The sequence below is a fragment of the Brachyhypopomus gauderio genome, chromosome 1, assembly GCF_052324685.1.
Source record: "Brachyhypopomus gauderio isolate BG-103 chromosome 1, BGAUD_0.2, whole genome shotgun sequence".
NCBI lineage: Eukaryota > Metazoa > Chordata > Actinopteri > Gymnotiformes > Hypopomidae > Brachyhypopomus > Brachyhypopomus gauderio.
In genome coordinates, this window is record NC_135211.1 from 16,780,676 (window position 1) to 16,808,635 (window position 27,960).

At 44.4% G+C, this 27,960-nt stretch overlaps 2 protein-coding genes across 7 annotated transcripts in view; both read left to right on the forward strand.

The window, feature by feature from the left end:
- nkd1 (NKD inhibitor of WNT signaling pathway 1) overlaps positions 1–3,544 on the forward strand; it is a 31,159-nt gene extending 27,615 nt beyond the window's left edge. The window contains exons 6-9 of the mRNA XM_076999734.1: positions 1–35; positions 1,531–1,612; positions 1,908–2,035; positions 2,381–3,544. The exon at positions 1–35 is cut by the window's left edge and continues 113 nt beyond it. Of these exons, the coding sequence (XP_076855849.1) occupies positions 1–35; positions 1,531–1,612; positions 1,908–2,035; positions 2,381–2,922 (787 nt within the window). The 3' untranslated portion in view covers positions 2,923–3,544. The remainder of the gene's footprint in view (positions 36–1,530; positions 1,613–1,907; positions 2,036–2,380) is intronic.
- A 12,660-nt stretch (positions 3,545–16,204) lies between these two features.
- Positions 16,205–26,639, forward strand: nod2 (nucleotide-binding oligomerization domain containing 2). Of its 6 annotated transcripts, XM_076999745.1 has the most exons (10): positions 16,205–17,340; positions 17,819–17,942; positions 18,225–19,989; positions 20,320–20,403; positions 20,489–20,572; positions 24,751–24,834; positions 25,186–25,269; positions 25,622–25,705; positions 25,883–25,966; positions 26,095–26,639. In XM_076999745.1, exons 1-10 carry the CDS (start codon positions 16,831–16,833, stop codon positions 26,165–26,167), a joined length of 2,976 nt encoding a protein of 991 aa, XP_076855860.1. In that variant the 5' UTR covers positions 16,205–16,830; the 3' UTR covers positions 26,168–26,639. The 6 variants fall into 6 exon arrangements, 1 of the variants encoding a protein (XP_076855860.1); XR_013129980.1 differs by lacking the exons at positions 25,883–25,966; positions 26,095–26,639 and having other exon boundaries at positions 24,751–24,876; positions 25,622–25,668; XR_013129985.1 differs by lacking the exons at positions 25,622–25,705; positions 25,883–25,966; positions 26,095–26,639 and adding an exon at positions 21,181–21,217 and having other exon boundaries at positions 24,751–24,876.
- Positions 26,640–27,960: the final 1,321 nt, after the last annotated feature.

Consider the following 27,960-nt stretch of genomic DNA (forward strand, 5'->3'; position numbering starts at 1 on the left):
CCATCGCTGGAGGAGCTACACTCACACCAGCGCAGGTAGAGAGACATAGAGAGAGAGAGAGAGAGAGAGAGAGAGAGAGAGAGAGAGAGAGAGAGAGAGAGAGAGAGAGAGAGAGAGAGAGAGAGAGAGAGAGAGAGAGAGAGAGAGAGAGCTATCCATCGGAAGGTTGTGGGTTTGAATCCTTGGTGGGTGGTTGTGGATTTGAAACCTACATGCCTGTGGGCACTTATCATGTAGTGGTTGAGTGTGCACTCTGACCCCAGCTTCCAGTGAACAAACTGGGACAACACACAGAGTGTTTTTTCTCTATCAGACACCTGCCTTTCACCTGCACTCTTACACACCTAACTGGTCACATCATTCAGTGCACTGTTCTCATTAGATGCATCTGATAAGCTTGAACTAACAGATTATGTACGCTGGACTGATCAGGCACCTTCTATGCCCCTGTTTCTAAGCACAGGACCAGTGTCGAACTGTCACTGGACTGATATGATCTGGGTGCATGGGAGTGGGCCACAGGATCAGACCCTGAGCGTTAATGAAGAACCTGTGGACTTTAACTGTAGCTTTAAGGTGCTGCACATCTAATACCTCTAAAATCAAACGTTTACAATGAAGCAGCCTGTGAGTATCTAACAGAAGAAGCGATCGATGAGCACTGGAGCTCTAGTGAAAGGGCACAACGGAGAAATGTGTGAGAAAGCAGGTGATCTGAGAACAGCGTACAGCCTTCAGAGATAAATAGCTTTGGACATCGTGAGCAGCTTCTGAGACGTCTCTCGCTCACATAGGCTTTGCTTCTGAGACATCTTTTGCTCACACACACACACACACACACACACACACACACACACACACACACACATACACACACACACCTTGCTTCTTGTTATTTCATGGTGAAAACTCGAGGGTGGCTGTATGTAGTTTTTGGAATATGTGATGTGGTAAACAGGGGGAAAGAGAGTGTGGAAGGGGTGGATGAGAAGTGTGTGTGTGTGTTTGTGTGTGTGTGTGTGTGTGTGTGTGTGTGTGTGTGTTTATAACCTGTCATTTGAGCTATTTATATGCTTTATGCATTTGAAAGTGTCTTTGAAAACAGAGGCTGTCTTCAAACTGCATCAGATCCTTCCACATTAATGAACTTACTTCTGCTTGCGTGTGTGTGTGTGTGTGTGTGTGTGTGTGTGTGTGTGTGTGTGTGTGTGTGTGTGTGTGTGTGTGTGTGTGTGTGTGTGTGTGTGTGTGTGTGTGTGTGTGTGTGTGTGTTTGGCTTCATTTGAGCTCCCTCAGTTGAAAATAGAATAAATGAAGCATTGTTTTTTTTTTCTTCTTTTAAAAATCTTCAAAGTATGGCAGGCAACAAAGCTTTGTTTCTTTCTTTGGTGGGACTATGTGTGTGTGTGAGTGTGTGTGCGTATGTTTGTGTGTGCATGTATCTGTGGAGCTCAGCACAGTTTCCTTTGATAATTGTGTCTCTCTCTCTGTTTCTCTCTTTGTCTGTCTGTTTCTCTCTGGATCTGTCAGACACACCACACCCCAGGCTCAAGGGGGAAAGGTGCTCGGAGGAACCCAGGAGCTCAGAGAAGAAGTCCAGGGCCCTTCTGAGGTAGCCGACTCAAACAGCCGTTCAGCTCACAGCTCACAGGGGTCTCACTTTAAGTTGAAGAACATCCCGTCAAATTTCAGAGGGGACATATGATAAGCATTAACATGGAGGAGTAATGGAGAGAGAGAGTATAAACGTGTTTGGGGCATAGCGTGGGAGAGTGGGGGCGGGGCATAAGAGTGTGGGCGGAGTGTGAGAGTGTGGGGGCGGAGCGTAAGAGTAGCCGGCTGCGAGGCGGGAGTGGCGGCCGTGCAGGTCACCCATGACAGCCCTACCAACCGTGATATCCCTGCAGGCGTCACCACGGTGACCACCACCCGCAGCAGGGCTGCACGAGGCACTGCGTGGATGAAAACCTGGAACGACGCAACCACTACCTGGACCTGGCCGGGATCGAGAACTATACCTCGCGCTTCGGGACAGGTGAGACGCACGCGTCCACACGCACTCGCCTGGCACACACCTGGGACACACACTCCGCAGGGCTGCGCTCAAGTGTATAAAAGTGGACCAGCAAGCCGGTTTCTGTTTACTGTACCACTTTTTAAAATCAAAGTCCTACTTCCTACGAATTGGGTGTCTGTTCATTCAGACTCCATGAGTTTTCTGGACCAGACCCATAATAAACCAATGTGCTTTTAACATACTACAATCCCTCTAATCTTGAATTATGAGTAAAAGTGGTGATGTATAATAAATCTAATAGAATGAATCCACAGTAAGACATTGTTTAATGTAAGTAATATAGTACTGATGTTCCTTTTTCAGCTGTGCCCGTCACAGAACCGCCCAAACCAGACCACGCCTCCCAACGCCCGTCCAACCAGATGCGCTCCCGCTCTCATGAGCCTGAGAATGGCCACGCCCACCCTGGCCAACACCGACGCTCACACACCATCACCATAGAAGCACCACAGGACGGGCCGTGTCCCCGCTCACGAGCCCAAGACTCTGCCCGCCACACGCACGGGTTCCGCTCGCCCAAGGGCCACCGCACGTCCCCGGCGCAGGGTTCCTGTGGGAGGGTAATGAAGCGAGGGGCCCCGCCCATTCCAGCCCCGCCCCTGCATGCCGGCCCGCACCAGGGCCCCGCACCCTACCGCCGACACAAGCAGCGGCCCAAGGAGGGGCCCGCGGCGAGGGCCCTCGGGCCTTCGCTGAGTGCCGGGCCCGTGGTGGAAAAGGAGCAGGTGAGGGAGATGCCCGGTGTGGTGCTGTACGACGGAGGCCTCCCACAGGTGGTGCAGCGGCACGAACACCACCACCACCACGAGCACCATTATCACTACCACCACTTTTACCAGTCATGAGGGAGAGCGTTGACCCACGGCTGGAACCGGACTGGAACCCGGCACCTTGGCAGGGGGCGGAGGGAGGGATCCACGCCCCCTGCAGGCAGATGAAATTACAGCTGAGCCAAGACTGACAGAGACAGTGGGCCCAGTATTATCGTGGCCGACGCCATGTGCGTGGGTGTGTGCATGCTTGTGTGTGTGCTTGCATGCTTGTGTGTCTGTGTGTGTGTATGTGTGTGTGTTTATGCATGTGTGCCTGTGTGCATACATACATATATATATGTGTGTGTGTGTGTGTTTGTTTGTGTGTGTGTTTGTGTGTGTGTGTGTGTGTGTGTGTGTGTGTGTGTGTGTGTGTGGGTGTGTGTGTGTGTGTGTGTGTACGTGTGTGTGTGTGTACGTGTGTGACTGCACATGTGTGTGAATATGTGTCCGTCCTTCCAATGGCAGCGAGAGGTTGTGGAAGAAAAGGGCTCTATCATGGGCATCCTTTCTGCCTTTCTCCTCCCCCCTCTCTCCTCTCCCCTCCTCTCCCCTCTCTCCTCTCCCCTCTCTCCTCTCCCCTCCTCCCCCCTCTCTCCTCTCCCCTCCTCTCCCCTCTCTCCTCTCCCCTCCTCTCCCCTCCTCTCCCCTCCCCTCTCTCCTCTCCTCCTCCTCTCCCCTCTCTCCTCTCCCCTCCTCTCCCCTCCCCCCTCTCTCCCTCTCCCCTCCTCTCCCCTCTCTCCTCTCCCCTCTCTCCTCTCCCCTCCTCCCCCCTCTCTCCTCTCCCCTCCTCTCCCCTCTCTCCTCTCCCCTCCTCTCCCCTCCTCTCCCCTCCCCCCTCTCTCCTCTCCCCTCCTCTCCCCTCTCTCCTCTCCCCTCCTCTCCCCTCCCCCCTCTCTCCTCTCCCCTCCTCTCCCCTCTCTCCTCTCCCCTCCTCTCCCCTCCTCTCCCCTCCCCCTCTCTCCTCTCCCCTCCTCTCCCCTCCTCTCCCCTCCCCCCTCTATCCTCTCCCCTCCTCTCCCCTCTCCCCTCTCTCCTCTCTCCTCTCCCCTCCTCTCCCCTCCTCTCCCCTCTCTCCTCTCTCCTCTCCCCTCCTCTCCCCTCTCTCCTCTCTCCTCTCCCCTCCTCTCTCCTCCCCCCTCTCTCCTCTCCCCTCTCTCCTCTCCCCTCCTCTCCCCTCTCTCCTCTCCCCTCCTCTCCTCTCCTCTCCCCTCTCTCCTCCCCCCTCTCTCCTCTCCCCTGTTTGTCCTGTCTTTCTTTCTGTATGACATACACTATGTGAAGCTCAGTTTCCTCGAGGGGTCATGACTGTTAAATGAAGAACTCTGAACTATGAAGGAAAGGGAGAGATTTAGATGATCTCCTACTTGTGTGAGCATCTGCATGCATGTGTGTGTGAATGTGTGTGTGTGTGTGTGTGTGTGTGTGTGTGTGTGTGTGTGTGTGTGTGTGTGTGTGTGTGTGTGTGTGTGTGTGTGTCCTGATTGCCTAAGGTGTCTGTTCTGGCACCGCTCCTGTGTTATTGCCACTTGATAACCACTTGAACAGCACTTGTGCTGCGGCTCCGGTCGAGACGCTGATCCCCTGTGAGCAGACCCCTCCCCCCACATACACGCCGACCAGGGGCCCAACACCCCGAGGCCCCCAGGAGCCCCACCCAGGAGGATGGAAGACAGAGAGAACAACGCAAATAAACATAATCCGCTGCTACCTCTAGTATTACTATCATTGTCAGTCAAAGTTTATCATGTAGATGCTAGTTTTTGTTTATTTCTTTATTTTCTAATATTCCACGTTATGTCATTTTACTCTGCATACATATTCTTCACAGACATGTATGTTGTGTTTAACAGAAATATACTGTCTTGTTGATATTGCAAGCTTTATTAATGTGATATTTTATTAATTCTGTAAAGACTTCTTTGTTAGCCCCAGATTTAAGCATTAAGTGTTATTTTGTTTTGTAAAGACCACTAAGTATGAAAGATTTCTAGCAGTTAAATGTAGTATATATGATGATATATATGGAAGCTTTGGATCACAAGGCTCTGAAGTTTTCCTTCCAAGCAACTAACCTAAACTGCAGGTGCAGGTGTTAATGTGGTAAGATGTGTGTGTGTGTGTGTGTGTGTGTGTGTGTGTGTGTGTGTGTGTGTGTGTGTGTGTACATGTGCATCTGCAGCTGTCTCATTCTGAAGGTGCAGGATGACAGTAATGCAGGCTAGCAGTCTCCACTGCAGCCATAACTCACCAAGACCTAAAGCCTGGTGTCACAGGAGCTTGTGTGTGTGTGTGTGTGTGTGTGTGTGTGTGTGTGTGTGTGTGTGTGTGTGTGCGCGTGTGTGTGTGTGTGTGTGTGTGTGTGTGTGCGAGTGTGTGTGTGCGAGTGTGTGTGTGCGAGTGTGCGTGCGTGTGTGTGTGTGTGTGTGTGTGTGTGTGTGTGTGTGTGTGTGTGTGTGTGTGTGTGTGACACTGACCCTCCAGGTGTGTGTGGGAGCAGATGATCATGTCTCATGAGAGCTGCAGTATGATGTGACCGTTTCTCTCCTGACCTGTCTTGACCCTTAACAACACAGTGTGGTCACCATCAAGAGCCACCAGGGATCAGCCAGGTCATTTACTAATAAGACACTCACATATTCTCTTTGGTATAAGATTTACAAAATAGGAGCTCAGTAACACACACACACACACACACACACACACACACACACACACACACACACACACACACACACTTCCCTTCAGGGTGGTCTCATTAGGACTAATGTCTCACTGATTGTTTTTGTTAGACATTTCTTCTTTCTCCATTTCTCTTTTTCTCATTCCTGCATAGTATAGCTCTGACCCCTCTTTACAAACATGAGCAGGATTAATGATACCATGCGCCACTGCGGTGTGTATGTGTTTGTGTGTGTGTGTGTGTGTGCGTGTGTGTGTGTGTGTGTCCTAGTGAAGGAGCTTTTTTAGTGTTTTCTCTTGCTGAAAGACCCCTTTGATACCGAGGGGATTCCTCCAGACCTTTGGGAAGCAATATATTATTATTATTGTTATTATTACAACACAATTCTGCTACCATATACTGTATTTCAGAAAACACTCTCCACAATCCTGCACTGAGCACTGTGTATACTTTGAGCTGTTTCAGTATTTCACAGGTATTCTGTTTTCAGTTATCATGCTATGATAATGAGAACTGAGAGTCATTTACCACCTATGTAAATATGGATGGACTGAGAAGGTAATCCCTGTATCTACCAGATGGAATTTGCGCTATTTATATTCATTGAAAGACCGATCAGTTCTATTTTTTTTTCCTGCATAGTGTATGTATATCTGTCTGATTCTTTCAGTGCACTGAGTGTGAGTTAAAGTAACAAACTGACTTTGCTTGCACACTCAGTGATATCAAGGTGCTTGTTAGTATATGAATAAAACCCAGAACTAGGTGTCCACACCACATCCACATTGTAGAACAGTTCACTTCTCTTTATTAACACGTTCTCATTTGTATACTTATTTGATTTAGATGGATTGATTCATTTATTTATTTGATAGCAGGTCTGTGCCAAGAGAACAACATTTTCATTAAACAACTTCCACATCAGCTGATTCAACTCCGAGTGTTTATAAATGGGAGATTAACTGTGTCTAATTATGTGTGTGAGTGTGTGTGTCTGCATGCTTGTGTATGTGGGTGTGCGTTTCTGAGTGTGTGCATGCTTGTGTGTGTTCATATGTATGCTTGTGTGTGAGTATGCATGTGCATGCTTGTCTATGTGTGTGTGTGTGTGTGTGTATGCGTGCTTTTATATGTGTGTGTGTTTATGTGCATGCTTATCCATCCATGGTGGGTCTTTTTTAACACAGGTACTCACATAATGACTGCCATGTCAGCCGTTTCATCCCTGTACTCCAACTGACACTTTTCCATGTGTTTTTATGTACATGTCTGCATTTGATTTCTTGTGGGTGTGTGTGTTTGTGTGTGTTGTGGGACGACTCAACGTCTCTCAGACATTTTCCCAAATCTGTCCCAGCAGCACAGCTGCCCAGACTTTCTCTGCGTGTCCTCACTTTGATATGTACACACACAAACACACGCTTATCTTTCAGACAACCACAGAGCCTTGGCTAACACACACACACACACACACACACAGCCATCCCAGGTCCTCTCCAGGGTTCTGAGGTAAACTCCTCCATCCGCATATCACTCTGCAAACATTCACTTTGTTCCCAACATGCCTGCTTATTATACACCCACCTCCTCCTCTTCTGTGTCTAACAGACACATACTGCTTGTAGCTTCAGTTTCAGAAACATCTGTGACAAAAACACACATTTGACTTTATAATTTAATAACATTTTATTTTAAAGCAATTTTTTTATTTGCTGCTCTGCATTTCAGTGGGAGTCCTCGAAGAAACTGAATATATATATATATATATATATATATATATATATATATATATATATATATATATATGTATGTATATATATAAAATTTCAAAATGACTGACCCAATATGGTTTGAACTCATGTACGGTCTGAAAAACAAAGTATGCACTCTATGAATTATACAGCTTTATGTATAGTGCATAAGAATCTGGTCATTAACATGCCTTAAAATTAGATAAATACAGCCTCAAATGAACAAAAGCACAAGGCAAATAAAGACAACCATTTCTGCTGGGTTAGCAGGGTTGAGTAGCATCCAGGTGCTGCTAATTAAATGCCCTTGATTGATTGATTGATTGATTGATTGATTGATTGATTGACTGATTATCAAGTTTGACCATGTTTTAACAGCAAACATTTTGTCCGTGTGCTGGTTTGGAGTGTCAGGTGTGTTAACAATGCCAATTAGGAAATACATCAGCAATGATTGTATAGAGGCAATTGCTGTCACCCATCAATCTGGGAGGGATAATAAGACCATTAAAAAGTGGAAAACATTCAGGACAGTTGCCAATCTTCCCAGGAGTGGACATCCCTGCAAACTCACCCCAAGACACTACATCCCAGAATCTACAGGCCTCAGCATGTTAAATGTTCAAGTGCATGACAGGACAATTAGAAAGAAACTAAACAAGCATGGCTTAGTTGGAAGGGTTGCCAAGGAAAAAACCTTCTAAAAACATGGTAGCATGGTTTAGGTCTGCCAAGTTACATCTGAACAAACCACAAGACTCCTTGGAACAATGTCCTTTGGACCGACGAGACCAAAGTGGAAATATTTGGCCATAATTCACAACACCACATTTGGCAAAAACCAAACACAGCATAGCACAAACAGCTGAAGCCAGCTGTGAAGCACAGTGGTGGTGCAGGGGCATGGCCGGAGTGGGACACTTTTTCAGCCCGGGAGTTTCATGCGCAAATCCGGCCCAAAATTATTTTTCCATCCCAATCGGCCCAAACTAGAGATTGACATGAGCCGGCCCATCGGGAATCCTCCCGAATCTCCCGATTAGCCACTCCGGCTCTGTGCAGGGGTTATGGTGCCGGGGTGATGGTGCCGGGGTGATGGTGCAGGGGTGGTGGTGCAGGGGTGATGGTGCAGGGGTGATGGTGCCGGGGTGATGGTGCAGGGGTGGTGATGCAGGGGTGGTGATGCAGGGGTGATGGTGCCGGGGTGATGGTGCCGGGGTGATGGTGCAGGGGTGGTGATGCAGGGGTGATGGTGCGGGCTTGTTTTGCAGCCATAGGACAAGGGTGTCGTGCAGTTGTAGAGTCAAACATGAGCTCCTCTGTATACCAAAGTATTGCAGAATTAAATGTTAGGCCATTGATAATTTTATTTTGAGAACACACACACAGTAATCGAGAAAAAACTATGTAACAACTATGTTAACAAGTTAAATCCAATTCATAATAAGCTTGACGTTACACAGCAATTTAGCTAATGTAACACGAACTAGCTAGCAACAAAACTAGTGTGCTTGGGTAATGAGACCGTTACTAAAGATAGGCTATAGTTAGGCACTCTTAAGAATTTATGATTACATTTAATGACAGTTCACTCGTTCATAACATCCCTTTACAATAAACGCGGGACATATTTCCATTTAAACCACGTCCGTTTAAACAGGAGGTGTTTGGAGAAGCCTCGCGCGCTGCCACAAATGCTGAGAGGTCCATCTGTAGGTTGGTGCATCTGCTTATGGGAGCCTAAATCATGCTGTTTACGCTGCACTAAAATTTAATTAGTTCATATCGGTGGCACACACTGAACTGTTGAAAGATCCGTGAAACTTTTCTGTAAGATTCCCGAAGTGTGCGTATTATGGCGGGACGACGAGGACCGAGAACTGATGACCCTCCCGAAACGTCTTCCTTTACCGCTCCATCACTCTTTACCTCGGCCCTACCGAAGGTAAAGCACGTTTGGTGAAACGTGGCTGCAGCCTAATCCTTCCACCAAGGTGCAGGATTACTGACGCGAGTTTGGGGAGCACTGTTGGGTTTGTGTACTGTGTGTGCAGCAGCCCAGACGCGCATCTCTGTTGGGTGGGATCAGCCAAACGCGGGGCCAACGATCCGGACGTCTCGTCCGCCAGAGACGAGGAGAGATGCTGTCACGTGTGTTGAGACGTGGTGCTTTGAAGTGCGGATTGGCCCAGTGGGGCGCTAGCCTCCATAGCGCAGAGATGCTCCAATCTGGGGATGGAGCGGGACACGCGCTCGGCTTCCATTACTCATACTGGAGCAGAGAAAACATCGGGGGGAAAAAAGCAAATCCAGTGATAATGTACATCTGTTCCACCGTGTTTAGGAGCTTTGAACATTATTTTAGTCTGGATAAGAGGCCTCTTTCTTACAGTATCTGGTAACTTCAAAGCAGATTCGTGGGATAATGCAAATCATCATAATGTGCCTCTTTCTGTGGGCTGGAGAGCATGAAAAGAAAATAGGGAGAAAGACAGGAATTAAAGTTAATTGGAGCGGCAGTCTTTTATGTGCAAGAGGAAGGGTAAAAATAAAACACTGTGATAACTGTCAAGTTCGTTGAATTAGCAAAGGAACTGATGGAGTGGTTCACCATGCTCTCTCTCTCTCTCTCTCTCTCTCTCTCTCTCTCTCTCTCTCTCCCTCTCTCTCTCTCTCCCTCTCTCTCTCTCTCTCTCTCTTAAATTTGTTTTGGAGTATTCTGGGTTTTCCTGCATCATACTCATAAAAAGTGACGGGATTACACATTCCATGTTGCACACAAACGTCTGCTGTGAAGTAAGTGTGCGTGAGTGAGATCTTATCCTGTTCCACTGGTAGTAACTCTGAGGACATGGAGGATATACTTGTCACCTGGATCCTACTAAGGTATTTTATCTGGAACCTCAGAGACATAAATAATCACTGTTCAAAGAGTCTCCAACCTTCAGTCATGTTTAATAAGCTCGGCAGGTGTCCCGTGTGCCCCCCCACGCCCTGCCCCCTCCTCAATTACCCCACCCCAGTGCCCCCCCACGCCCTACCCCCTCCTCAATTACCCCACCCCCAGTGCCCCCACCCATGCCTCCATGAGCCCCATGCTTGACAGCTGCTTTCAGAATTGTGCTGAAAAGCCCTGAGTGCAAATACTGTAAAGAGCTTAGCAGGATTTTCACATTTAAACCCATTTACTGATTGTTCAGAGGGCTGTTTCAAGCCTTCAGTGAGTCGGCATCATTGGCAGTTGGCTTCAAAATGCTGATAAATAGGGGTGAGTGTACTGGTAGGAATACTAAGAGTGCACTGATCCCACCTGATATATGAATTGGTTAAATCACTGCTTGCTTGTATAAGACATGAAGCTCTCTGTCTGTAAGCAAATGTTTGATTGCATTTTAATCTTGGTTTCATCTCATTTGAATAGTTACATAATTTGTAGTTTCATATAAGGATAATATGCTTCAGGGCAGCTTTACACAATGATATTTATATGTGGAATGTTTTTAAAGCATTTCAAACTTTTTTCGAGTACACGCAGGAAACCTCTGTGTTGGCTATTTTCTTCCTCCCGCAAAACAGTTTAAGTTTTTGTGTCAGAGCTCTCTTCTCCTTCTTAGTTCTAGAATGAAAGTGGAGATACTTGATAATGAAGGAATGAGAGAGAGAGAGAGAGAGAGAGAGAGAGAGAGAGAGAGAGAATCAGTGCTCCAGGGCAAATACAGCCAACTCACAGGACTTTATTGCAGAGATTTTTTAGTGTTCTCTAATTCTAAATGATCAGCAATCAAATGCATTCACAACTGATGGATGTTTATGTGAAACCAAAAGTTCTGATTGGTGAGCTTTCATGTCAAACCTACAGTTCCTACAGACATGGATATTGCTTTACTGCTTCATTTAAGGTGGCAGATATGCAGCGGTACCACCTTAACTGCTGCCTTAACTGCTGCCCTAACATCTGTTATAGAAGATTCAGTGTGTTTGGGCGGGTGGGCATGCGACAGACACATGCTCCGCACACATTCTCCTGCACACACCCCTCCCCTCCACAAAGTAGGGCTTTGATGTTTCAGCTTAGCGACAGCAGAAACACCAGCTGAGCAGAGCGTCTCCCCCAGCCCGAGTTCCTGGAGGTGCCTGCTGACCACTGAATGATTTCTGCTCATTTCATGAAGAGCATCAAAACACATTCATCAACCAGGGCATTTATAGACAGAGAGAGACAGAGATGGAATTTACTAGAACCAAATTCACAAACCAACATTAGATTTGTCCCAGATGTGAGTGGGGGGGTGTTGTAATTTTTTTGATATATTGGATATATAAAAATCATTCTTTTAGGATATATTTTGCACTGTCATACATCACTCTATCATTAAAAATCTTTGCATCATGACAAATGCTTTTGACTGACCTTTGCATGATCTCTTCGTATATCCTCTGTTCAAAAAGGCTAGGCTACTTCTGAAAGTTCAAAGAAAGACTTGAGAAAATCTCAGAGAGTGAGCGCGTGAGAGAGTGTAAGAACTGTCATTCTTGTATACTAAGATTCTAAGCACTGCCTAAAGATGTTAGAGCAAATAAAAAAAATACATAATAACAAATATTACACATACAATATACAGTATAAGAACCCCTGCTTCCAAAATGAGAATTGCATTTACCAGAAAACAAATAAATAAATATGTAGTACTAACAATAAAACCAAACAAACAAAGATCTGTTCACCCCTGGGCTCTCACTCTGTGGGACAAAGTCACCCCCAAAATAAACCTGAGCATACCAACAAGGGGCAAGTATAGGCAGAAAATGAGAGAGAGAGAGAAAGAGAGAGAGAGAATGTGTAGAGGTTCCAAAAAGTTCCTCTGGTTTTTAGCAGATCATTGGGGCTCTTTCTTTTTGCAACATCAAAGGGGCGCATGGCGGCTTTGATGTGGCAGCGTGCTGTTTAAGGTACAGCGTGAATGGAAGGATGTCAAGCTGCAAGGTGCCTCTGTATTTTGCGTGGCAGGCGGTGCTGAGCAGGAGATGAAAGGAGCAAACAGGGTTTGATAATGAATGTCCAACAAGTAGGACCCATCTCGAGCTGCGGCACACGCAGCGGGAGGCTGAGCTAACCTTGAACACCGCACCCTGCACCCCAGATTACTCCTCTCTCCCTCTCCCTCCCTCTCTCCCTCTCTCTCTCTCTCACTTTACACTGAAAAGAAAACCTTCTTAGAACTGCGCTTTAATCTTCTTGTCAATTAAAACTCGATACACGCGCGGGCGTTTGTACACACAGGACCCTCTTTTCTGGACCCTTTTCTCTTGAAGAGATATTTGATCTGCTCGTGCGTTTAATGCTCTCACGGCTCTTCCAGGGCACGCCACTAATTGGTTGCCAATTTTGTGGTGACTCCAGTCAATTAGGACATCGCTTATCAGCTTCCGTCCCTCGTCCTTTTGAAGCCATTGTCCACCTCGCTGCGCCAGTGGTGACTAACATCAGACGCAGAGAGTGTCAACTCCTCGCCGCCTTTCATCTCCCCTCCGCCATCTCGAAGGAGCTTTTTGTGGAGGAAACTTGCAATGTCCCGCAATGTCAGAGAGCCATCGCTGCCGATATGCTTTGAATGTAGTGCGACTGAAGGCTGATCAAACAGTAAAAGGATGACACACTTGCTCCCGTTTGATCCCACGCTTGCGCAATTGTTGTGCTATATTATTTTAGACTACTCTGTGTCCAGTGTTGTCTGTGTATCTGCGGGATGGTTTTGAAGACTTCACTTAATCACCGTCTAATACCAAAAGGGATTTTCAGTAGTGATTCTAAATTGATGGTGCACGTTAATCCAAGATTAATTTTAATCCACATTCTTATAACTGACCCTGAATTGAGATAATACACAGTCATCTACAGCTGTGGAGATGCATGAGTGTGAATTCAGCAGAGGGGAGCATGACGGGGCCGATACATAAAATAACCTTTCAGTCATTGTTCTCAGCAGTCTGTACAGTCCACCATGGATATACAAGGCCCATGTGACAGTATCTACTTCTCATCCCACTTTCCAGTGGTAAATTTGAAAAGTGAAATGAGGTGTCAATCTTAATTGACTGTAAGAAAGAAAAGTCTTTTTGGAGTGCTTGGAGGGCCAGAGTGACCCCCTCTCCCCTCTCCCCTCAGTCAAAGGTCAAACCCCTGTTGGTCTTATACTCACCCTGTGCGCACAGAAAGCGACAGGCATGGACCACCAACGTTGAACGTTGAACGCCGGACAGATTTCACATGAATGGGGCCGTGTGGAATTCTTAACAGCTGTCAAATGAAACATTGTGGAACGCTTACTAACTCATCACTGACAGGCTGCAGAATGACACTGCTTGAGCGTGCACTTCTTAAAGGCTGAATTACAGCACACATGAAGGGGAGAAGACAGCAAACCAGTGTGCATGTGTAGTGTATGCAGTGGCCAATTAGACACACAGGCCTAATTCCTCCCAGGAGGAACCTGGGATGGTGGTTAAACCAAGTTGCCTTGCGGTGCATTGTGGGAGAAATTTCTTCCTCTGGTTATATTCTGAGCTCAGGTCACTGCTAATATACCCAGCTCTGCTTGGGAGGTCTGTGAAAATCATTAGTTGAGTTCTGGCGAAGAGAGGAGAAGCAGTCTCAAATCAACAGTGAAACACATGCATGCATTCACACACATGCCAAAAAAGCTTTGTTACACAGAAGAGACAAACGTCTAGGAGATGGCTGGAACGCTTTTCACATGTTGTGGATAAAAGTGTTTGAAACTAAATTTGGAACATAATAGTCTGAAGCCATATACAGTGTACAGTGTGTACAGTGAGCTCACACACAGAGGGACAGAGAAAGGAGAGAGACAAGAATGAAGGAGTGTGTCCTGAATTCACACACCCATTCAAACTTTAACTGATATTACTGGAATGTGTGTGGGAATGAAGGAGTCTGTCCTGAATTTCCACACCCATTCAAACTTTAACTGATATTACAAGAATGTGTGAATGTGTTTTAAAAAACACATTTGTCTTAGTTTGCCAAGTAATTTGACCAAACAGACTATAAGTCTAAGAGCACGCAGTTTTATGCAGTGATCAAATCAACACATCATCATTATAAGACTTGAATATGACTGGTAGGTCTATCAGAACCCAGGTGGAGGTGCCGGTAGAACGTTTTCCACGTTGTAAAATAACATAGCTCCACCGTGTGTTCAATTCCAGTACTGGGAGCATATACGCGCTAAGGACTTCAAAAATGAATTTCAAAATGCATATGTTTTTTTTTTCTTGAACCATAACATTGGAGCAATAGTCTTTTTCAGTTTTGTTTGGAAATCAACGTGATCATGTCATTCATGCGTCAAGTACCATGACTAATGTCCGTAATTTCATGTATCACCTACACACAAGTTCACAGCGGATAGTCATGTCTTAGTCAGAACCCAGTTTCTTCATGCATATGAAACCTACCACAGACAAAAAGTTCACATTACAAAAGAATGGACAAAAAACGCCAGTTAAAATCTTTTGCAATTGTTTGAAAAGAAGAACACTACGAAGTTTCGGTTTTTAAAGGCCTTATTCAGATTCATCACCGGATCAATGTAATTTGGACTTTGGCCATCACAGGCCACATTTCATGGACACTCGAAAATGAATTTGCCACTGTGAGATTTGGCAACAAAATGATTTCAGTTCCTCAAAGTGCAATGAATGTTTTGAAAACTGGTGGGAATGTTTCTGTGTGCAAATGGCGAGGATGGTGCGGACCATGGACGTAGTTTTGATTTCATAAGTGGGGGGGACACAACCTGGGGTGGCGAACTGTTGAGCGGGGGGGGGGGGGGGGGTTGAATGAAAATTGTTGAGCGCTGTGAACAAAAATTGTTGAGCGGGGGGGGGGGGGGGGGAGCTCGGAGCTGCATGATCCTAGTGCTAGATTTGTCGCTATTTGGATATTGTTTTTTTAACCGTTAAAAAGTGGGGGGGACATGACTTCGTCGCTACTTAAATATTTGGTTTTAACTGTAAAAACTGGGGGGGACCAAAACCGGCTTTTGAAAAAGTGGGGGGGACATGTCCCCCCCGTCCCCCCCCAAAACTACGTCCGTGGTGCGGACAGAGTGGACCATCAAGAACGGATGAACTGGGAGCATGGGATGATGAACTGGGAGCATGGTGAACTGGGAGCATGGTGAACTGGGAGCATGGTGAACTGGGAGCATGGTGAACTGGGAGTATAGTGACCTGGGAGCATGGGATGATGAACTGGGAGTATAGTGAACTGGGAGCATGGTGAACTGGGAGTATAGTAGTGTTGCCACCTGTCCCGGTTTTCCCGGGACTCTCCCGGTTTTCACGTGCCTGTCCCGGTTTTCCCGGGCTGTCCCGGTTTTTCTTCTTTTTAACATTCGGTCCCGGCAAAAAAAACTAGGTTAGTTCAAACCACGATTCAGACTGTTTCTGCACACTTTAAATCTGTTTTTTTTTTCTCGCTGTGTCCATTTTAAACCCCTCCGGTAGCATTTTACGTTCGAACTGGGAGCATGGTGAACTGGGAGCGGGATGCGGGCATATCCACACACAGGGACGTTTTAGTCTATCCCAGTTTAATTTGTAAGTAGCCTAGTATGTACATCGCAGTCCCCGTTTAGACACTTGAGATGGTACTTCTATCCGCACATCACTAATACACTTGTGTCCATTCCATTGCACAGACAATATGAAGTATTTTTCGACATTTTGAAACAACATAAGATATCAAAGAAAACAACGCAAATACTGTTCTTGGCGCTGTTTTGCTAGTCTGACCATTACATATGAAATATCCGTTCCGGTTTTACTTTCGATTCATTTCTGTCTGTAGCTGAAGTATCTGAGCTGTTTGACCCACATCCGTACTGAGGAGATCGTTTATCGTGTCTGTGTCGAGGAATAACAATAAACTCAGGCGCTCGAATAAGGAGGGAAGACACGTCTCACTTCATTTTTGTTTTGTGAGTAAACAGCAGTATTCGGAGCATACATCTTTAGTCGCCCTGGATAAGAGCGTCTGCTAAATGCCGTAAATGTAAAATGTAAATGTTATCACTCATTTTCACGATACTAAAGTTATGACGTCTTTTAGTATTTTACTGGACCAATACCCACATTGTTCAAACGTAACCACATTTTCCCCTCCTAAAAGGCAACGCCTTATTGCTTTGACTGTCACGTAGCCTACTGAACTGAAACTCAAAGTAGGTACGAGCAGTTGGTATTGGATGGTGCTTACTGACAAATGCTTACAATTTTGCCTTTACTGCCACATTTGCTTTTTGAGACTGGACGTATGGATGGACTCGATCTAATATAACTCGCTAGATGCTGAATGCCTGAAGAAGAATGATACTAAGGATTCTTAGTAATAATTGGGATATTTGAATTATTTTACATTTGGAAAAAAACCTTTTAACTTTTCCATCCTCAGTGGGCATCTTATCAAATAAAGGAAAATACATGTTGAAAAGCAGGAAAAGAGTTATGTGTGCACAGCAGCTGGTGCTGAGACAGAGAGTGGAGCTCCTTAGGGCTCTGTGCTGTGGGGGCACCTCCGAACCCCTGGACTGCGTCCTCGACCTGCTTCTGTCCTGGGGGGTCCTTGTCTGGGAAGAATACCAGAGTGTACAGATGCTGACAAAGCCCCTCTGCTCCAACACCAGAGACCTTCTGGATTTAGTCTTCAGCAAAGGTGACGAGGCCTGCAGTCTCTTGCTAGCAGCATTTAACCAGGTTTTACCCGAGGCACAGAAAGCTGGTCTGTGCTTTGGCAAAGGCAGCCCATCAGGAAGGGACGCTAAGAGGAATCAATCAACTACCTGTCAGGTCTTGCTGACTGATAGACCAGTGCTGGTGAGGAAGTTACGAGACCACATTGATAGTGCATTAGGTGCTCTGGTGGAGGCTGGCTGTTTTACTTCAAAAGACTGTGATGAGGTTCTGCTGCCTGTTTACACAGCTTCACAAAAGGTATGGCTACACCTATTCAGGTTGAACAACCTTCCATATAAACCTGTCTGTTTAATAGCAGTGTTATGCTGTCCCGTTTGGTGTAATCACAATTAGTCAAGAATAGTTTAAACCACAATTGTTTGGTTAGACTAAACCAAACAATTTTCAGTTATAGACTGCTTAATTGTTTCGTTTGTAGGATTATTACAGTGCAGTTCTTATAGGCTCACTAGAATAGTTGTATTCGTTTGTAGAGTAATAGGTGGGAAATTTTGTTGCATAAGATTATTAGAAAATATTTTTTATTAAACTTTTATGGATACAGTGCTCTGATATCAGGACAAAAAATGCTGTATTTACACTTACTGTAAAATATATAATGCTGTTTTCAGTCAGATTCAGTCCAGGAATTTGTTTCTCCTCTATGCATAATAAAAATAACAAATCAGATCATTCTGACAGAATATTAGTCACATTTGCCACTTGTGTCTGGTAGGTCAGAAGGCTTTTAGACAAAGCAGTGTTTAGAGGGGAAGGTGCTGCTAACATCTTACTGCGGTACCTACACCAGGAAGACATTACGTCACAGCCAGTTACAGAGGAGAAGCAACTCTCTGCTGGTGTGTATGTGACTTTTGCTTGTTTTTTTCTTCAGTGTGATCTCAGTTTTTCTCTCAAATGTATTCATACTTACTGGATTTCGATTTCAGTTTGCTATGGAGTAAATATGGATAAGGATGAACTTTATTGATCTCACGTGCGGAAAATAAATGGGTCCATATACCAGTCATCTTCTTGTTGGTTTTTTGGAGCATTGGTTTTCTTGCATCTTTAGTTATTGATCCACAAATGTATCCTTCTCTATAATGATCCTTATGAACTTATGACTTATGCTTCTCTAGAATGCCTGCTTTACCAGAAGAAACTTCGCAGCTCCGTGTCTGCACAGTCCCACTTTCTCAGCACTTATGGTGGAACAGGGAGATTCTCACTGGACGACATCTACACCGAGGGTCTGCTGGAGCTGCCTCAAGGAGATAGGGTCACCACTGCTCTGGGGCTGGAGGACGTGGTGGGTCTGGTTGGGACTCTCAACCAGGAAGCAGATACGGTGCTTGTGTCCGGTGAGGCAGGGACTGGCAAGAGTACCTTGCTGCAGAGGCTCCACCTGCTGTGGGCCCGAGAGGCCTTGTTGACCGACATCCTCCTGCTGTTCCCTTTCAGCTGCCGGAAGCTGAGTGCACAGAAGAGCATGTTGTCTCTGAAAGAGCTCCTGTTCCTCCACTGTTGTTGGCCGGACCGCGGACAAGACGAGCTCTTCCAGTTCATTCTGGACCATCCTCACCTAGTCCTGTTCACGTTTGACGGGCTTGATGAGTTTAGGAAGAGCTTCACAGACGAAGAGCTTCTTTGCTGCCCCACTCAGCAAGCACCCGTGGCCATGTTGCTTTTCAACATTCTCCAAGGCACGTTAATGAAAGGGGTTAGGAAGGTGGTGACCAGCAGGCCACATGCTGTGAGTCCGACACTGAAGCGGTACCTACGCAAGGAAGTCTTTTTGAAGGGTTTCTCTCCAGAAGGAATTGCCTGCTTCGTTAGGAAACACCATAACGACCCTGCTGTAGCTAGTAGTGTTGTAGAGTCGCTGCAGGCCAACACAGCCCTACTAGGGCTCTGCCATATACCTGTGTTCTGCTGGATAGTGTCTAAGTGTTACAAGGAGCTGCTTGGATGTGGAGAAGGTAGCCCTCAGACCATCACAGACGTCTACCTCATGGTACTGCAGCACTTCTTTCAGAGGAGGGTTCCTCAGGAACAGCGAGCCCTGGGGAAGGTTTGGCTGCAGGAGCATTTACAGACAGTGAGGAGACTAGGTGTGCTGGCGCTGGAGGGTGTGGAGACGTCCTGTTACGTATTCCCAGAGTCGCAACTGCAGAACTCCGGCATCACAGAGCAGGACATTAAACTGGGCTTCCTCATACAGTGCAAGGACCTCTCGGATTCCACCGACTGCAGACATTATGAGTTCCTACACATCACCTTGCAGTGTTTCTTTGCCGCCCTCCATATTGTTCTAAATGAGCAGGGCGATCGCTCCGTCATCCCGCGGCTCTTCCGGTCTCCGCACAGGACGCTTCCGGGACGAACTCGCATGTGTCTTGTACAGTGCATAGACCGGTCGGCGGAGTCTGACTCCAGTACGGCAGAGACCCCAAACCTGCAGATCACTGCTAAGTTTGTGTCAGGCCTCCTGTCCCAACGCCATCGCAACCTCCTCTCGCAGTCCTGTCCCGCCACCACGCTCGAGTGGAGGTCCAGGCAGGTCCTGAAGTGTTTGTCTAAGGGCATGCGGAGACACTTCAAGTCCATCCCTCGCCCCGTGGAAGGTGAGAAGAAGAGCATGCACGCCATGCCGAGCTTCGTTTGGCTCATCAAGTGCATCTACGAGATGCAGGAGAGTCAGATAGCGAAGGAGGCGGTGGTGAGGCTGGAGGTGGAGCACTTGAAGCTAACCTACTGTAATATTGGCCCGGTGGAGTGCACTGCGCTGGCCTACGTGCTCAAGCACCTGCGCACTCCAGTCGGACTGCAGCTGGACTACAACTCTGTGGGAGACGTTGGAGTGGAGCAGTTACTGCCCTGTCTACACATCTGCCACTCCCTGTAGTAAGTCCTATCTGTCTCAGGTCATCTAATAGAGGCCATTTATTGTTTACAGGACAGAGCGATCGTCATTCATTCCTTGTGTAATTAATACACACATAATTGGTTTGTTGTAAGTTTATAAGTAATATAAGTATTATGTAATAGGTTTCTTCTAGACTAAAATGTTGAAATTTTCAAAGTGGAGTTTCATCATTAATTTAAAGTAGGACATAATTATGGCACATCACTGAATTGTGATGATTAATCATACATGGTTGAAATTGTTATTTTAAGACATTGAACAAATGCAGATTCATTTTAAATTGATTTCATTTGTAATAATTGTCATAGCCTGAGGAACAATAGCATATCAGATGAGGGAATCCGCAAACTTGTTGAGAAGGGAGTACAGTGTGAAAACTTCCAGAAAGTGGCGTGAGTATCACAATCACCTTTGCTTCCGTTTTTGTTTGTACTATTTTATGTTACATTAGGTTGATATTTTTTATGTTTTCCACAGACTCTTCAACAACAATCTAACGGATGAGTGCACAAAGTATTTAGCCTCGCTGCTTAAGACAAAGGAAAACTTCCTCTCATTAAGGTACACTATATAGGCTGTAGAGTCTATGCTGCAAGCATATGAACACATAATGTTAGAATGATATGAGTTTTTGTGTAGTAGAGTTCATATTTTATAAAGCATTGGCTCAATGTAATAAAATTGAATTAATCAATCACACAAATTTTTTTTTTTCATTGACTCAATCTAAAAAACTAAATTCATTTAGTCATGAATTTAGTTTTTTGGATTGAGTTAATGAAAAAAAATTCGTGTGATTGATTAATTAAATTTTATTACATTGAGCCAATGCTTTATTTTTTTCAGTGTACCATGCCTACCACATTAAAACATTCATTCATTTTATTTGTACATTTGCATTACATATTAATAAAGGAAAAATGAAAAGGGTTAGCCTGGCATTGAAGCCTACTCTTGTATTACACATCCATAATAACTACCATGCCAACATTGCAATGACAGGAATTGCTTTGCCAGTACTCCCTTGAAGTATGTTCCTCTGAGCTATAATGGAAATGGGACAATCAAACCCTGAGTCGTTAGGGTAGTATGGGTGCTGTTGTTATTTTTATTATTGGTACCTCTGAAGGTGTCCAGAGCAAAATCACTGAAACAGAATTCTTCCATAGGCCCGTATCCATCACTGTTTGCATGAGAAAGAAGCGGGTATGCGTTATACAGACACACAAAATAACACTTAATTCACGTCTCATGCCTACTCAAATCAACATGCATATATTGTGTATTATGTACTGTATTTGTGTAACTATAATAATTTATTTAATATATTTGAGCAAGACAGACATTTAAACCTAAAGACAGTAGCCAATCTAACGTAACGTTTCAAAAAAGCTTTTAAAAATTAGCTGTGAAATCTAACACAAAAAGCATAAAATGCATACACACATTGTCACACAAATTGTTCTGCCCACATATACAGTATTTTGACAGAGAAGCAATACATGATAGCTCTGGCTTTTCCCTGGTGATGTCTTTACCAACAAGGTTGTTTCATTATCATCTAAACGGTGAGGAAAATAGAAAAGAAAAGATTAAACATTGCATTTATGTGATATTATTAATCATCATAGTAGAGCAGGTCAGGAGCTGGACATGACCACCATATTCTTGTATGTATATGCCTGAAGGTGTAGGATTAAGCCTGATGGCTGATAGCAGATTAAACTTGATGGTTCATGCATCTCTAAGGCCCACTATGCAACATAATGTACAGTCTTTTTCCTAATGCTGTTTAACTGCCAGACCTCCAAAGATCAGCTGAGGGTGCACATATCTAGATTGAGGACGCACCACATAGCTTTGCACTCTAGACCCAGCTCTAGCCACGCCATGAAAGATCTCTGCCTGATGTCAATAAAGATATCCTACAAAGGTAAATCTCTTGCAAAACTAGAGAGCGTAAAGAACATGATTTGAGAACTTTTAAAACAAAATCTGTATTTTTTTAAACTTGTATTTTTGATGTGAGAACTTGTAAACAAAAAGTTGTGATTGTAACTAGCTCAGTTAGCTAGCTAGACCTTTATTTTTGTTAATCAGCTGGTTAGTTTTCCTTCACATTTCCTTCACATCTTAACTAGGTAGATTTCTAGCTACGCTAATATTTGAATGGAATTTAATTGAATATACTTTATTGATCCTGAAGGAAATTCAACGTTCCCCTGGGGCCACGCCGTAAAGTACCTCAAACCCAGAGCAGCCCCGCAGCATCAGAAACACGCTGCCGATCACACAGATAGGGGGTGAAAAGATAGTGAGATAACATTAGGAGGAGACAAAAAAATATGATCACAGATTATTCTCTCAACAGGACAACAGTCTGTGAGCACGAACAAAATCCCCATAGCACATATAAGCTTCAGTTGATGCAAACAATCAAGCAGTGAGAGTCGTGTTCATCTGGACACGGGAGGGGGGAGCCATAGGCCCGGCACAGTTTTTGTGTCAAAGTTCGCGGTGGAAAGCGCTGAATGTAGATAAGCAAAAATGCAGAATTTAGCAAGGAGCCTGTCCAGTTTGAGCACCAGAAACTCTTCTGAAGTCAGCGGTCTCCAACTGATCCAGCTTTGCATGTCGAGCTGTGGGCCCCTCCATCGAATCCATACGTTTACTAACAGTCACAGTTAATTTCTGTGGCCGTTCAATGACTGACCCCACTCTTCTAATTTCCCGATACACCAGGGCAACGCTTAATCCAATCAGAGACCCAGTGATCAAAGTTCCAAATAGATACACATCCTCAGTGTCTTCCAGGGAGAGAGACACGAGACACAAACCACGCCACGTCCCCATGAGTCAAGCACACATCCAGCTGAGAACGTTCCATACGGACATGTGGGTTCTCCCGCTCCATGACTCCTCGTGGAAACAATAGTGCCAATAGCGTTGAGAGACCACTTAATCAATTTCATATTTCTTGTTTAAAATTTGAAGAACAGCGTCGAGGTTCTGAGATGAGACAGAGAAGCTAAGCTGAAAACCAGGGAGTGCAGGAGCAAGAGATAGTGTGAAAGCAGGAAGACACATTATAATAGAGCTGGCCTGTCTAAGAAAATGTAAAGGAAAACTAACCAGCTGGTTAACAAAGATAACAAACTAGCTAGCTAACTGAGCTACAGTTACAGACACAAGTGCAAATTAAAAATTCTCAAATTAAAAAATACAAGTACAGATTTTGTGTTACAAGTTCTCAAATCATGTCCTTCACGCTCTTAAGTTTTGCAACAGATTTACCCTTATAATCCATTATAATCCTCCCCCAATCCATTCCACCATGGCCGCGGGGTCCAAGTCTGTATCTGTTGATACAATACAAATGCTGATTTACAGTCATTTCCCTCATGCCTGTCTAACTACTCACACCTATGTAACTACTCATACCTGTTTAACTACTCATATCTAACTACTCGTACCTATATAACTACTCACACCTGTCTAACTACTCATACCTATGTAACTACTCATACCCATGCAACTACTCATACCTATGTAACTGCTCATGTCTAACTACTCATACCTATGTAACTGCTCATGTCTAACTACTCATACCTATGTAACTACTCATGTCTAACTACTCATACCTATGTAACTACTCACACTTGTCTAACTACTCATACCCATGTTACTACTCATACCTGTCTAATTACTCATACGTATGTAACTACTCACACCTGTCTAACTACTCACACCTGTCTAACTACTCATACCTATGTAACTACTCATACCCATGCAACTACTCATACCTATGTAACTGCTCATACCTAACTACTCATACCTATGTAACTACTCATGTCTAACTACTCATACCTATGTAACTACTCACACTTGTCTAACTACTCATACCTATGTAACTACTCATGTCTAACTACTCATACCTATGTAACTACTCACACCTGTCTAACTACTCATACCTATGTAACTACTCATACCTATGTAACTACTCACACCTGTCTAACTACTCATACCTATGTAACTACTCATACCCATGCAACTACTCATACCTATGTAACTGCTCATACCTAACTACTCATACCTATGTAACTACTCATGTCTAACTACTCATACCTATGTAACTACTCACACCTGTCTAATCATACCTAACTACTTATCTGTGATCATATTTTTCGGTGTGTTTGTCTTTCCTCCCATCTGTGAACGGCTTGCTTGTTTCAGACTCAGCGGCTATGCGTTTGCTGTGCTTTACACTGAAGCCCCAGAGGAATGTAGTAAGCTTTTCACTCACCTGTACCCTGGTACTCTCGGGATGTGACTAACTAAACTAACCTAAACTAAAACTAAACTACGTAACTACTCATACCTATGTAACTACTCAGACCTGTCTAACTACTCATACCTGTCTAACTACTCATACCTATGTAACTACTCATACCTGTCTAACTACTCATACCTATGTAACTACTCATATCTGTCTAACTACTCATACGTATGTAACTACTCATACCTAACTATTCATGCCTATGTAACTACTCATACCTGTTTAGCTACTCATACCTAACTACTCATACCTATGTAACTACTTTGAGTATATTCTGAATCTAAAAACAAAAGCGCTCTTATTGTTTGCTCTAGGCTAACATGTTCCATTAGAAAGGCTCTTTTTATCATAGCAATAGTACCCAGCATGCTTTTCTCTAGTGTGATCACCTACTGTTGTACAGGCTTGGAAACAATAACATTACATCCCATGGAGCAGAGACGCTGGCAGAAGGACTGAGGTACAACCAGTCCCTGCAGTTCCTGGGGTGAGATTCACAATACATTTGAACATCTACATTTTCTCTCAGGTAATTTTTAGAAAATGTTAAATACGTTGAAAAAAAAGTTTGTATTATTGAGAGTATATTTAAAAAAAATTAAATAAAATACAGTAACATAATATTTTCAAAAAGACATGTATAGTACCAATGATACAAAGTAAACCACTGTGCTTTTTAAAAGCACTTCCTCAAGAGTTTAGTTCATATTATTATAAGATCTAGAGTTAAGGACAATGTAAATAGATTAAAAACAGCTAACCAAAGTGGAACAATCTGGTTATTATGAAAGTTCCGGTAAACCTTGTGGTTTGAGTCAGATTTTGTGTTTACCTTCAGGCTATGGGGTAATAAGATTGGAGATAAAGGTACAGAGACTTTAGCAGATGCACTAAAGGACAGCACTACACTGATATGGTTAAGGTATGAGCAATCTTTTTCTGTTAGCCTTTAACAAATGTAAAGGATTTTGTGTCATTTAACGTAGATACTTCTTAAGCTCTATAAGGCATAGCATTTCCAATGAAAGTTCACATGGCTGAGATGAGTTTGATAAACACTCTTAACAGTTTTATTTTTGATAATTCATCCATATTGATGAACTTCAGTTCAGGTCAAGATGGGAGATACATTATATATCAGCCAGCCACTCTTGTATTATCTCTGTTTTTAATGTGATTTGATTTGTTGGCAAGGAGGCATTCTTAAAGAAAATGTGGACTTGCTGAAGTGACTGTAACGTCTCTGTTTTGCTCTGGTGGTATGGTGCTCTTAGCCTGGTGGATAATGGAGTGGGTAATTCAGGAGCTTGTGCATTGGCAGAGCTGGTGAAGAGGAGCACAACACTAACAGAGCTCTGGTTGGTTGAACTTTGAAGACCCCATTTTAAAATAGAAATGTTTACATGCTTCTGTTGTCAGTTTACTTCCGCTATTATCTTTGTGCATCTCACCACCAACTGTATTTCTGCTTCCTCTTTCTCTTTGTCTCTCTCTCTCTCTCTCTCTATTCCCCCCTCTTCCTTTCTCTCTCTTAGGCTAAACCAAAACTGCATCAGCAGGGATGGAGTGGAGCATCTTATACAGGCTCTAGAAGTGAACTCCAGTGTTAAGGACGTCTGGTAAGACTACATACATGACCAGGCAGTTCTGTCTATCAGAAGCTGGAATACCAATGTACCAATACAATGTTATTAGATGTCATTGGTGCATGTGATGTGTGTGGTGTGTATGGTATGTGCTGCAACAGGTTGATGGGAAACAGTCTGAGTCCGGAGGAGGTAGAGGAACTGAGTCATCGAGAGAGCAGGTTGACCTTCTGACGGACGTGCACAAAAGATTCAAGACTCACTTTATTGCCATTCAGCCATTGCATCGGTGCTATGAAATTACATGCACCAAGCTCAACCAAACACAAAATAAGACACACCAGCAAGCAGTAATACCAGCCCACACTCATGCTGGTCACTTGTCCTTGTATTGTGTCTTCCTGTTACTTTCCTGCTGGGCAGGGGAATGAAGGAGTTCACTGTCACACCAACTGCCCTATCTTTAGTTATCCAGCCAAACAGGTTTAACAGTGACTCCAGACACCAGGGTGCTTTTTACGTCACCTCTGCCAGCCTCATCTCCAAACAGAATAATCTGTGGAGGTGCTTATTGTACATAATGTATTGATGGCACTCAGTATCACTATTTTGAATATTGTGCTGTTTTATATTTGCAATGTTTAATATTGTGCTATTTTCATTTAATGGATGTCAAATATAATTTATCAGCGTTCTTATTTTCCGTTTTTTTTTTATTCTCAAAAAATAAAAAATAAAGCATACGAAGGAGAAAACTATTTATGTATGTGTTTTTCTGTAAACTTTTATCATGATAAGATATATATGGCGCACATCGTTAAATAGCTAGACGTCCTTGCAGTTTCACCGGTTGCAGTTCGGGTGGTACGTCGGTGCGTTTTTACTAAAGTTCGTCAACCAATCTACTGGAAAACCCCAGAAGGCGGGGTTTACGAGGAGGCTGTTTCATCCACCAATCAACGCTGCAAAAGACACCCGCTCACCAATCAAAAACGCCTGCTTACTGTTCAACAAGTTAGGTTGATTTGATAAACACTGTTAATGATCTCATTTAAATTTCAAATAAAACGCTGTCTATACATTTTGTGTGCTGCTTTTTGATAACGTCAACAGCTGTCTTTGAATAGACATTTATATATTTTTTTAAAGTATGTAATGGAAAGACCTGTTTAGTTCATTTCTGCACCAGTGGTTATTCACCAAATGCTAGTTTGACTTAGCTGCTAGCTAACCTAGCTACCTTGATACCGAGCAACCGACCCTTGCAGTCTTAGCCAACCAAGCTAACTTTGAAATAGCATGTCAGCTATGATTCTAGTCAGCCAGACGGGACGTCCAGCTTCTATGTAAACACCAGTAATAAAACCTTTTTTTTATCAAGACTCGATATTTTCCGGAACCACATCGAACACGGAGAGTGTATTTGGATGAAGGAAGAGGTGAAGGACGGTGTTGTGTCAGGTACGCTAGCCCACTGTGTTTCCTCGTGATGTCACACTCCTGCCTCGGTGTCACGAATGTCCCAGTTTGTGTAATGTCACCCAGTACTTATTACCGCTTCGTTATGTACTTCTCTAGTCGGTTTAATGTTGCCGAAAACCAGCAACAAGTGCATTGCGTAGACCCAACCACAGCCCCGGGTGTCTGCTAACTAGCAGGGGTTTGTTTGGCTGTACTGGCAGCTAACTGGGATCAAGCGTTTGTCAAAGTGCTGGTTTGACTCCCCACGATGCCATCGGCCCTGAACGCGATGTTTGAATTAAACCAGGTCTAATGGTGACCCATAGCTGACCCACCGCGCGTCTGACCGCAGGGTTCATCACAGAGGTTATGGTGCTGTGATCTGGTGTCTTCAACTGTGCCAGAACCGAAGGGATGTTCTTAGGGTACCGAGCCCCGATGAGAGGGATCGCGTTAACCGCTGAGCTCATTTCCACACGGACCACCTGTAGTGTAAGGTGGTGTGTTTACACACACACACACACACACACACACACACACACACACACACACACACACACACACAC

Bases quoted from the DNA above. Each gene is read 5' to 3' on its own strand.
- nod2 (XM_076999745.1), top strand. From the start codon at position 16,831: ATGTTGAAAAGCAGGAAAAGAGTTATGTGTGCACAGCAGCTGGTGCTG. The intron at 25,270-25,621 runs GTATGAGCAATC...TGGTGCTCTTAG, and splicing joins ACTACACTGATATGGTTAAG to CCTGGTGGATAATGGAGTGG. The intron at 25,967-26,094 runs GTAAGACTACAT...GTGCTGCAACAG, and splicing joins TCCAGTGTTAAGGACGTCTG to GTTGATGGGAAACAGTCTGA.